We start from the raw sequence: 12,373 nt of genomic DNA, 5'->3' as shown, positions 1-12,373 counted from the left end.
TATGGAGATCTGACTTAGGAGAATTAACTTCTCGTTTGCTGCTCGTGTATGTCATTTAAAAACCCAGTTAGAAATCACAAACTTTGTGTATTATTAGATTTATGTCGTTTTAGTTATGTCTGTTGTATAAATAAAAATCTGTGGCTGTGTAGTGGTCTGTTCAGAGGTTGGATGAGTCCCTTTCTTCTGTAATAAAGAGCTAGGTGTTACATGTTTGGTATTTTAAAATATCAACATTTATTTAAGGACTACTTAATGTCTTACGTCTGCTTCTCTTCTCTCCAGAGCTATCCCCCGCATTCAGTCTCACCTACAGATATAAATGCCAGTCTTCCTCCAATGTCCAGCTTCCATCGTGGCAGTACCAGCAGTTCACCTTATGTAGCTGCCTCACACACTCCACCTGTCAATGGATCAGATAATATCCTGGGTAAAAAGTTCTTCCTGATTTTTTTTTTCATTTTACAAGAAAATGAAATTTAGAGCTGCATGACGCACAAAATTAGCAAGATTTAATTTATAGCATGCTTGTAGATCAGGAAAAATTCACCACTGTGATATTTCTGTCCTCAATATGGCTGAGATAAGGCAAATTGTTTTTCAGTCAGCTTAAGACTTCTCCATTTATTTGCTTTCACAGTCAAGCCTGTGCTCAGGGACTGGATGTGTGTGACTTAAAGGCCACTGTCCCTCCGTAGTTCAGTACATGTGTGTGTCTGTGTAGGCAGTTCTGGCACTGCAGTTTTCAGAGCTGCTGTGTCACCAAAGCACTGCTCTGGAGAAAGGCAGGAAGGCTGATAAAGTGCATCGTAAATTCCTCTCTTAACAGTTTCAGAGATTACAGAGTAGCCAGTATGGTGGCTGGTTTAGTCTCCTCTGTGCTCACCTAGGAAGCAAGAACTGCAGGATGGTCATCTGTTCCTTGCACATATTTGCTCGACTTGAGATACAACTGTAGAAGTTAAATGCCTGTAGATGCTCCTTGTTGGTTTGATAGGATTTGCACTTAGCTTCATTTTAAGGAAGTGGAATTTAAAAGTTAGGGTAACTATGTTAGCTTTGATCTGGGAACATGTTTTACACCAAGATCTTTAAACAGAACCCGCTTAGTGAATCTGCATGGGAAATTCAGACTGGAAAATCCAAGTTTGTCACAAATTTGGAAAGAGTGAACACTGCATTATTTAGATTTCTGATGTGAATGACTTACATTCACATTCAATACATATTTTGGCTTTAGAAGTTGATAATTGGAGAAAGAAGATTTGCTTTTGAAGGGTCTGTCTTCTACAGCAAAGCAGATATTTCTGAGGATTCAGTTCCTCTCTGTGTTTCCAATTGGCAGGGCTTCAGACTTCCTCTTGGCTTAATGGTGTGTGGAGCAAAAGGGCACGCAAAGCTGCTGACATGCAACTGAGAGCAGGGGTGACAGAAAGCTCCGTGCTTCAGAGCTTTTCAGGGACTTTTTCAACTAAAGATGAGAGTACAACACAGAGAATTAGAGCAAGGGGAGCGAGGAGACACACAAGGAGCTATCCTGTGAATTTGGTTTTAAGAATTAATTAAATGTGCAGCACTTCAGTGATAGCAGTTTAGAAATAAGCTGCAATAATGTAATTTCCTGATTATGATTTTCTTTTTCATATTTCATTAAAATTAGACTATGATCCTAGAAAATAATTTGTCTTTTTCTAGCTGCTTTCACTTGTTGGCCCTTAAGTTATCATGGTGATACTATGTTTGACTTTTAAGAGGAGAACATCTAAATGTAAATCTAATTGTTTTAATTAAATTTTTAAGTCTAATGATAACTGGTTCTATTGACACTGACTTCCTCAGAAAATCCATTTAAAAAGTGGTTGCTCAACTCTATGTGATGAATAAAATAATAAAAGTAAATAAAATTTCAGCTTTAAAAATAAGTGTTGGGTTTACTTTCCACATTACAGGAAACAGAGGAAATGGTGCTGGAAGCTCACAGACAGGTGATGCACTTGGAAAGGCATTGGCATCTGTAAGTAGCAGTTAGAATATTCAGGTCTGAAACACATATTTTAATCCCTTATTTATATGTCATTCATTTGATAATATCAAATCAGGAATTTCCAGATATGAAGTCAAAACAATGTACAATTTCTTATACTAGAAAGATGTCCTTTTTAAATGCAAGTGAAAATGCTTTTATTTGAAGAAGACTCATTCTGAATTCCTTTTTCTTCAGGTGATCAAAAGATTTAAGGCAGATCTGGTTTTAAAAAGCTGGTTAGACAAAGTGAAAGATAATCACAAAAAGTTAATTTTAATTTTTTTTCTGTAAGATTTTAAGTAAAGTCAAATATTTTTAACATGAGTCTTAGAGCAGATCCTGCCTCTAGGTTTAAAATGTTTTCTCAGTGGTCTTACAAAACTGAGAGGTTTTGAGTGCTGTATTGTATAGCTATAATCAATGGAACAGCCTTTAGAATGTTGTATATGCATAAATTTAAACTTTAAACTCCTGTTGGAATAATGTAAAACATGGCAAATATCTTCGATCTACTGTAAGTTCTGTTTCCATATGCATGCATACAGTAATTACTTTTTCATTAGTACAATCAGATGTACTTTTTATAAAAGTGTAATTGATACACAGCAGCAGAAATTTCAGAATTGGGAATGGTGGCTGGGGAAACTCTTTGTATTTCTTGTATGGAGCAAACTTTGCAGCCCTAAATGACCATCCCTGTGTTGGGTTCTGCATCCCTCACCTCATACCAGTGAATGCAAATGTGTATGTTCATGCAGATCCTGTTACCCTTGCATCCCTCAAAGGGTCATATGTTAAAAGATTACCAGATCTGATAATGTCTGTAATGTCCATATTGGGAAGGAGAACTCTGACCTACTGGCTTTGAGGAGAAAAATGGCCCTGTTGCTTTCGGGGATTCAGCAAGTAGATAACAATTTGGGAGTCCAGAGGGCAGTTAACGCTCTCTTTTGGTCTGTTTGAGACCTGTCAGAAAAGAAGGGGGATGGCTTTGCCTCCTGGAAATGGCAGTGCTCACATACTCCAGGCTGTTCACTGCTCTGCAGATGTATTTGGGTGTCTGCAGTTCTGCAGCCGGAACAAGATTTCGTTGTTAAGTCTGACACGCTGGCCAGTTAGACCTGCGGGACTTCGTGACATTTTCCACTGCTCTCCTTTTCTAAATGATTTTCTCATCCTTTCAGGTATTTTTGTCCAAGTCACTAGCTGAGAAAGCCAGGCTGATGTTTTGAGGAAAAACTAAATATATTGCGAGTGGAAGTCAGGGCAGAAATGTTTAATCTAACTGGTGGGTGGGCTCTGGTTGTCATAGAAACTTGTTTCTGTCATCCCGTGTTGTTGCTTGGCAGGAGCAGCCAGGTCATTCCATAAATCATTTCTGTCATAGCTGATGGTGATGCATTCCATCTGCTCTATCAGTGCATGCCATAGTCTGCACACTTCAAATCCCTCGCCTCATCCATCTGCTTCCCCCGCACCCCGCACCACGCGCACCCAGCACACTCCCCGCGCTCCTCAGCGCGAGCGAGCGCTGCGCCTGGGCGAGAGGGAGCTGGGCTCTCCTGCAGGTGAAGCTGACACACATGAATTTTGACAGCTAGGAAATCAAGAGTATTTTTCCGTTTGAACAAAGTTTTATTCAAATACTGCGATTGTCGTGCCTTTTTTTCCCCCCCTAAGATGCCACTGTATTCCTTTCTGTTTTGGCTTTAAATGCTGCTGCTGCAACTGTTGAGAGGAATTTCTAGTTCTAAAATTCTGTTGATGTACATCTCACAATAGGCCTTTCATGTGTGAAACATCAGAGGATACGACATTTGTTCTTCAGTTTAGGTATTAAAGACCATACAGAATAGTATGTGATTAAACATGTAAGGCCAGATAATACATTTGCAAAGGTTCTTTTATTTTAGGTTTAAGCCTGGATAATTGTGGTCTTAATCTCAGGGTAGGCAAGAAAGAGAATTGTACATGAAAGTATTTACACAAAGTTCCCAAAGCCCTGTGGATTATGCATTAGTTTGGATAATGAACTAGTATAGATAGAAAGAAAAGAAAATCTGGGTATTCGTGCCATTTCTAATGTGTTTCCCTGAACATTTGCCAAACAATAACCCTTTAAGATTGTGCCCATGGAGGGTTATATGGCAGGAGAAACATCTGGTTTATTTCATTGCCTAATGCCAAATCAAAACACTTGGTCTTTAATTTAGAGGAGATCAAACAGGAGGACTGTTTAACTTTGTTGATTATATCAGACCTCTTTGTGATAACTTATGTTTTGATTCCTACCTCAGCACTAGGGTAAAGGCCTTTGTACCGTCTCGGTAGTTAAATAGCCACTGGTCCCTCCACAAAAGAAAAGAAAATGTAGGGAAGTTGACTTCTAAAAGTAATTCATGAATTAAGTTTCTTTGTTGCTTTAGACTCAATAACATTAACATAACAAAGCCTAACTGAAATGTACACTGTAGTGTTTAAAAAATTGGACTAACAGCTCCGAGGTTTGGCTCTGCAGGCTCTCAATTGTGCAGCTTTTGTCTAAGAGCCTTTTCATTAGACCCTGGCATATTGGCACCCCACTGATTGGAATGGACCATGACTGATAGGAGGAGGAGTCTCATTTGTTGCAGTAAAATGAGTCATGTTACCGTTTAAGCCTGGCAGAAGGTGTCAGGGTTGTTCATCATTGGTCATTTAACAGCACAGCAGCCAGGGACTGCATGCAGAATGAATCCTGACCTCGTATTTTAGTTGGGGCTTTGCTGTATTGTAGATTTTCCCTGTTATAAAATACTGCAAAATAAAATCGGCAGGTATGCCTGTGGAAAATGAGCAGTTTCAAAGAAAACTTTGTGGCCTTTATTTTAATTTTCTGTATCTTATCTGTCTGAAACTCTCTGCAGTTCTTTTACTGACACCCAGGATTTATTTTTATGCTGATGTACAATGCATGAATTTCCTCCGGTAGTATGAGGTAGTTTGTTCTAAATATATTTCCTTTCTAGCATGTATGAAAAGGAGGAAGCTTTTCCATTAGGGAACTGATGGTCTTTTCTAATGGAAAAGTACAATATACCAGGAAGGAGCATGTGGTCTATCAGGTCCTGGTTTTGTCAGTTCAGAAAATACAATATGGAACTTAATGAAGTTATTGTCAGCTAAATGCTGAAATGTCATATTGTCTGTGTGAAGAGACATCAACCACACTGCCAGTGAAGATTTTTTTAACTGCCATCTGATGACTAACAAATCCTGGTCTCTGCTCAAGTAAAACAGGTTTGAACCGTTGACCTATAAAAATATGTTCTGAAGTCCATAGTCAGCCTCTAAATCTATTCATTTCCCTTCATAAAATGAATTTTCCTGGTGTCTTGAGATTTTAATTTTTAATTAAAGCTTTAAGCATTATGTCTTCTTTTTCTACCAGTAGTTTTTAATTTCATTATTAGCAAGAAAAGAATTGTTATAAGTTGAAGTTGAGTATCTCAGGAGGCCAGTTGATACTAAAATAAGAGAGAAGCATGTTATGTGCTGCAATACAGTGCAAGAGGAACAAAATTTCAAGTGTTTTCTGTTCGGTAGGTACTAATAATAAAAGAGCCTGAATGCTTTCTTGGTATTTTGTTAAGGATTAATTTTTAGCAGATAACATGTGTTGACTGCTAAAAATCTCTCTCTAAAGTTTGGAAAGTCATTATTCATTGGCATTTTCCTGAAGTTTTGTTTGATATAATTAGCTGTGTACTGTGAACTCTTATGTGAATCGTTCCCCTGCAGAGACAAAAAGGCTGTAATTTCTGCTGGTCTTAAATGAGCAGGAAGGTCAGTTATACTTGTGTCACTATGAAATACAGACTGTGCTTATTTGGACAGCTGCTTGAAAATGAAAGTTCTTGAGTATAATAAAGCAGAGCTGTGATTGAAGGATCAAATTGCATTTTTTATCAATCCAGAATCAAGAGTGACAATTAAAACATGAAAAAGAATCCTAATAGCTTTTTTTCCTGTATTATACCATATATTGATATATAATCTCTTTGTCTGTCATCAGATTTATTCTCCTGATCATACCAGCAGTAGTTTTCCATCGAATCCATCAACACCAGTTGGGTCACCATCGCCCCTTACAGGTACAGACTGGCCATTTGTCAATACCTTGTTTGTGGTTTCGAAAATGTCCTGTTGGGAATCATAATGAAATCAGCATTAACTTCCTTGCATAACTGCTTGTGCATTTTGGTTATTTTTCCATTGTACAAAAGAAGATTTATAAATCCGGGTTATTAGACATTTTGTTAGGGGCATTCACTTGAGTCCTGGCAACTTGCTTTGAAAATTACCTAATTAAAATAATGTTTGGAAGCATTAACTAACCATACATTTAAGGCCTATAAAGATATCCGTACAGATTTTCACTGTTTGAGAGGAAGAAGAGTGTGATTTGATTTGGGTTTTTTTTAAAGCTATGTTAAAGCTCTGCGGCAGCTTTCAGTGACAAACACAGCAGATGTGTGTTCCCTCTAATGAAAATATAGTAGGCTATGAGACTATCCAACTTGTACACAAGATAGCTTTTCATTCATATATTTCATGAATGTTTGCATTCTATGGGAGAAGAATTTCTGGCATTTTTTAAAATAAATGCTGTGTGTTGCAGCCACCTCTGTCACCTGTGCTTTGTGTGTTTGTAGTATGAATGTGGGAAGAAGCATTCCAGTGTGGAGATGAACTGTGGGCAGCTGCCTACAGCTATTAGTGGTAGTGCAGCTTTCACAGACACTGTGGCCTCAGCTGTCTAGTAAAAGTTGAACAGCTGTTCTCCATATAGAGAGGACTGTGAAAGCTCCATTGACTTAAATTTGTTGTTTAACAAAGAACTAGAATTACAAGTAAGATGATGTAACTTTAACCCTGTTCTTTCCTATAGTGCAATTTGTTAAATTATTTAACATTTATACAACAGTCTGTTTCCCTGTTCTCTGTTGTTTAATATATCCCTGCAGGCTTCTGGCCATTGGTCACTTTTTTGTAAATGTTGTGCTTCTTATAAAACAATAAAATTACCTTTAGGTGAAAAGGGTACAGAATGAGCTTAGCTGAATGCTTTTGTCATCTAGAAGAATAAATTAGTAAAGGTATTGCCTGCAAAATGCAGTCATAATCATATGGCTGTGAATATGCATATCTCTGTATGCAGTGTCACTCAAAGCCTCCATCATTCATGCTTCACTCCTGTTTAATGGACACTGCTCTGCTTTTCTGTGGATGTAATGGATTAATGAATATCTGACATGGCTTACCTGAGCAGCTGCTTTGGGCATTTCTTTTCTATTACTGAATAATCCATGTTGAATTGAGTAATGATGGGATTAATGGGATTTTTGATTTAGTGATTACAGTTGACAAAAATGTTTTGTGTATTCTGTTGTACTGAAAAGGCAGATCAGACCAGAAAATCATTTTTATTTTCTTTTTAACATCAAAGCAAGTATTGAAAATGTTTTGTGGCTGGAAGAAAGAAGTTCTGACATTTCGAAGTATTTAAAATTTTAAAGATCCCAAAGAGGTTTTTTTCAAGAGTTGCCTAATGAGATGCTGCACCTCGTGTTGTAAGCATGAAAACACTAGCTGATTTCCTGAGTTTAAAATACAAATTTGAGGTCACTAAAATTTGTGTTTTTCTTTTGCTGTTGTTGTCTTTGCCTGTTGCAACCTGTATGAGATGTACAAAATTGGCACTTTATGTTCCTTATTCTGGATTCTGTTGGTTAAGACAGTAGTAGACATAAGCAAATAATAGTGAAATCCTTTTCAGGCTCAAACTTAGCATCTGCTTCACATTTATACCCTCCCACCCCCTTTAATTTCAGTGATACAGAATTTATCAAGCCTTTGGTAAATTGCTCCAGTAGTTAATTACCTTCATTTATGAATCTGGACTTTTATCTTTATTCCCAGATGAGTCACTAAGAACACGGTGAAGCACAATGTGAAGTAATTACTACTGCATTTATTACTATTTATACTCCTGGTAGCCATTTTCTGTCTTGACCCAAAAAGTTATTGCAGATAAAACAAATGTTTTATGTGTACTGAAATAATATATTTTGGAGCATTTTAGCCTTCCTTGTCAATTTCCCCTTTTGCAGTTGGGTTTTTGTTTAGTTAGCATTCATGGTGTTACAGATTGCTTAAGTCATAATTTGCCCGTGCTTTAATTGTGAATTACGGTGGGAGTACTCTGTTTACCAGGGAAGCACTGACAGATACCAACGTCATGAGACCTTGGGGTTCATAAGCTCATGACTGACTCTTTGGCTCCTATGCTGCTGAATGAGGATTAATGACGTTTTTTAATTCAGTTAAGTAAAAGCTTGGAGAACAACTTGATGAAAACCCCCAAGTATTATGAGACAATAGTGCGTGTCTCGCCTGCCCTGCCCTCATTTAATTTCTAATTTTACATAAACATGCCCAGAGCTGAGCATCTTGCATAGTTTTAATGATTGTGTACACGCATGTGAAGTTTATATAGGGATCTGAATGGTGGGAGCCTCGGTATTTTAAGAATCCTTCTGCAGGATCAGAGGCATTCAGGAGGTTTGGTGGGTTCTGAGGATGCAAAGCCAGCCCTCTGCAGCTCTGAGTGTGTTTGAAAGGGGAGCCAGAGGATTAGTGTTGGGGAGACTGGGGGTAAGAACAATACTGCAGTGATTGCTGTCGGTGACCCCTGTAAATCCTAACACTTGCCTGGCTTATTTGTTTTTTAATGCTGCTGTGTTGATGCTGCCCTAAAAGCTGCAGTTGTTAATTGCAGGGCTTGTGGTGCCAGGATGCTTTTTAACATAATTGGTGGATTTCATGCACAAACTTCTAGGAGGGGGAGTGGAATGAGGCAAGCAGGAAATCGGTGCCATCTGGCAACCTGCAGCCTTGGAGGCAGAGTGCCACCGCTCGGGAAGAGCCCCGGCGGCGCGAGGTGTCACTGAAAGCTGCAGGCCACACTTGGGTTGGGCATTGCACAGGAGGAGTTGGATGTTCCCTCCCTTCCTTTCTTTTTGTCTCCTTCGTGAGATGCCCCACTCACAGTTTTGTTCTGGGCTTACACTGCAGAAATAGGACCCTCTTCAGTTAAAGCCCCCAGACGTGTTGGAAGAGGTGCACAGGCTCTCAGTCTGTGTGCTGCTCACCTGGCCACCTTCCTGCTTAATCCTGAGCTGCTGCTGTGCTGCAGGGAGTGGTATCTGAGTTCTGATAGCAGGAGTGCTCCTGACCACAGTCCTGTCTCTAAAAATGGATCTCTGAGCCGGGAAAAATTTGAACATTATGCCGAACCACAATGCTCCATAGTTTTTTTATTAATGGTTGTGCAAAAATAAATGGGACTCTGAGCATTATTCCCAAGTTCAGGAATAACAGCAATGCAGACGGAGACTACAGGTCCAGACCCAGAGTAGCTGTTGTGTGAAGTGAAAATCGGTAATTATAAACTTACTCACTGAATTCTTTGTATTTTAAAAGAGAATTCCAACACAATTATGGCAGCTCTGGACTTTCATGAAATAGGAGATTTTTATTATTTTTTAATTAGAAAGGAAATATTTGGGTATTTTAATAATTTTAATAGCTATGCAAGCTGTACTCTTTTTGTTAAATAAAACCTTGTCTTTAAAAGGTAACTACTTGCAGCTCTCTGAACAAAGGAACTGTAATGTTATTAAACCTTTTCCCAGTTTTCCAGACGCACAGCTCTGGCTGTTATTGAAAGAACAAGCCCACAGGCTCTTCCTTTAATGAGCTGCGTTGGATTGTATATCCATAATTTATTAATGTAATTGCTTTATTATTACATTTGTATGGCTGAAAGGAAGCTGTCTCTAATGGCCATAGAATTTCATGTAGTATCTTTATAAAAGATGCATTATTAGTTGGTGAGAAAAATGCATGTTGTACTACTTCAGGCTTTGTGTTAAAAGTACTGCTTTATTAGTTATTGCATTTCACGTCTAATTATTTTTAAAATTTACATGATAATTAGGTATATTTATGTCAAATTAGAATGGCTTTGTTTTTGAATTTGAAGTGTATAGGTAATATGAATTTAATTGTCAATTTGTTGCACAATTGATGATTTCTTGTGCTGTGATTTACCTTAAGTATATCTGAAATACCAAATGGGAATGACTTAGATGTATTTTTACTCTTCTAAATTTGGAATGCATTGTAATCTAAAATGGTATGGTACATAACTAGACTAGATAAAGCTTTTAGATCCAGTTTTAAGGTTTTGTGTTTAGTAGAGGGGTGTCATAAAAATGGTTCTCCAGTTATTCTTAACTTGGTGCCTATTTGATGACTTTAAATATTTTTGTTGTGTATTTTAACAATATAAAAAATGCACCTTCATATACTGAACAGAATCTGAAGAAGAATTGAGCAGATCTTTTATGGTGACACAGGCAGAAGCAGGTATTTCAAATATGGTGTGTGTGTACTTAGTCCACTTTTTAATGTTGAAGTACTTAGACGATGTCACCGCTTTTGTCACTGACAGTGATCTAACCCTACAGATGCCAGGATATGAAAATTATCCCTCAATAAGGCAGAATGAAGGAATTTGTCCTCCTTTGTATACCCATATGTTAGCTTACCTTTATGCAGAATATGCTGGGTTTAATTATGTTGAGAAATACAGTCTCTGCTTCCCACTTCTGCTGTGTAAATCTGTGCACTAACCTAGACAATTTTGACAGGTGCCAGTCAGTGGTCGAGGAGTGGAGGACAAGCCCCCTCATCTCCCAGCTATGAAAACTCTCTACACTCCTTGGTAAGAATTGTTGAAAGCAACATAGTACTTTTTGCTTAGGAGTTGAAGGCTTGGTTTTGTATAAATCCTGCATATCATTAAAGGAAACAGTAGGATAGCATTACAAATGAATTCTTTGCTAACAAATGGCCTGTTCAGTTGAACAATATAAGACGTGCAGGGTGTGTCTTTCACCATCTGTTCCTTGGGCATCAGGCTTCTGTGCTGAGGACAGCTGGTGCTAAAGCGCTGTTATGAGATTCTGGTACCTTTTCACAAATCCATAGCTAATTCTTATCTAAAGTTCAGTCTGGAGAAAGATAAAGACTTCATGCCTCCGCATTTACTTGTCCTTCCCCCTCTCTCCCTCAAATGGCTGTCTCTAGGGCTTGTTTGCATTACACTGTTATTAAAGTATTAATACATTTTATTTGTAATTATTATTTGTTGTTGGGAATGTTCATTTATTAATTAAACATTTTACAGAAAAACACACAGGCAGTAATCTACAGCATTGTAAATTCTCTTCTTTTGAGGATTCAGCAGAGGATTTCAGTTACTGACTTCCTTCTTACATTTCCGATACAATATTGGGAAGGAAACAGGGAAAATTTGAGGGAAGGTTTTGATTACTTGCTTAATATTTCTAGTTTCCACAGATGTAATTTCTATTTTTTCTGTCTAACAAGAATAAATTATAAGTTAAATCAGATTTCTTTTCTTCAATATTTTTGCAATTAAATATAATTGTTATGTACATCTTAGAATCCTAACATAACTGCAGTATTAAATATTAGCCTTTTCTTATCTTAATATAATCAGATCTCTGTTGCATTAACTTGACTAACAATTTATTGCTGACATGCACATCAGCTGTTTCCTCACCTCTTTTTTGAATTAATCTTAACCTGTGCTTTGCTTCCTGTTCTGTCTTGACTTTGCCAGAAAAATCGAGTTGAACAGCAACTTCACGAGCATTTGCAAGATGCAATGTCCTTCTTAAAGGATGTCTGTGAGGTACTATTTCACTTTAGATGGTGCCTTTTTGTGTTTCAATTAACGCTTCCTTCGGATTCCCCATTAAAAACTTAAATTAGTGTAGTGTATGACCCATCTTTTGACTCCAACATCCTGCTATTTCAGTTTCTAGAGCTGCAATGTCAGAATTGGTTTTTCTTTGGTTTTTTATTATTCCTTTTAATAAAAGAAAGTAATTAAAAGAAAGTAATTTTAAGACAGACTTCAACAGTAACACAAATAACTCACTTTTACTTCTGAAATACCTAATCTGTTTGAAGGTCCATTTTATAAAATGGTAACTTGAAATTTTGTCCAGTTGGTTTTTTTTTTTTTTTTGTAATGCAGAGTCTCAAAAAACCACTGCCTCTCTTAATTGTTTCCAGCATGGTGAGGCTGATTTTATGATCATTCTTTCTTGTCCTGCATTAGCTTATTTTGTAGCAATTCCTTTTTTTTCTTTTCATGCAGTACAATAGCAGCTGAGTAACATTAACCTTATAATAAGCTTCACTTTCAAA

General features: G+C 37.5%; 1 protein-coding gene across 13 annotated transcripts in view; it reads left to right on the top strand.

Moving 5' to 3' along the window:
• TCF12 (transcription factor 12) overlaps positions 1-12,373 on the top strand; it is a 159,082-nt gene that overhangs the window by 130,621 nt on the left and 16,088 nt on the right. For 8 of the 13 annotated variants that reach the window (XM_064389220.1, XM_064389221.1, XM_064389217.1 and 5 more), the window contains 5 exons: positions 286-430; positions 1,950-2,014; positions 6,081-6,159; positions 10,783-10,856; positions 11,781-11,852. In XM_064389220.1, coding sequence (XP_064245290.1) covers positions 286-430; positions 1,950-2,014; positions 6,081-6,159; positions 10,783-10,856; positions 11,781-11,852 — 435 coding nt within the window. The remainder of the gene's footprint in view (positions 1-285; positions 431-1,949; positions 2,015-6,080; positions 6,160-10,782; positions 10,857-11,780; positions 11,853-12,373) is intronic. The other 5 variants (XM_064389225.1, XM_064389224.1, XM_064389222.1 and 2 more) reach the window with 1 other exon arrangement.

This window comes from Passer domesticus, chromosome 14 (genome assembly GCF_036417665.1).
Source record: "Passer domesticus isolate bPasDom1 chromosome 14, bPasDom1.hap1, whole genome shotgun sequence".
NCBI classification, from domain to species: domain Eukaryota; kingdom Metazoa; phylum Chordata; class Aves; order Passeriformes; family Passeridae; genus Passer; species Passer domesticus.
Note: the sequence above shows the minus strand (reverse complement) of the source record. Positions and strands in the feature narration are given on the sequence as shown.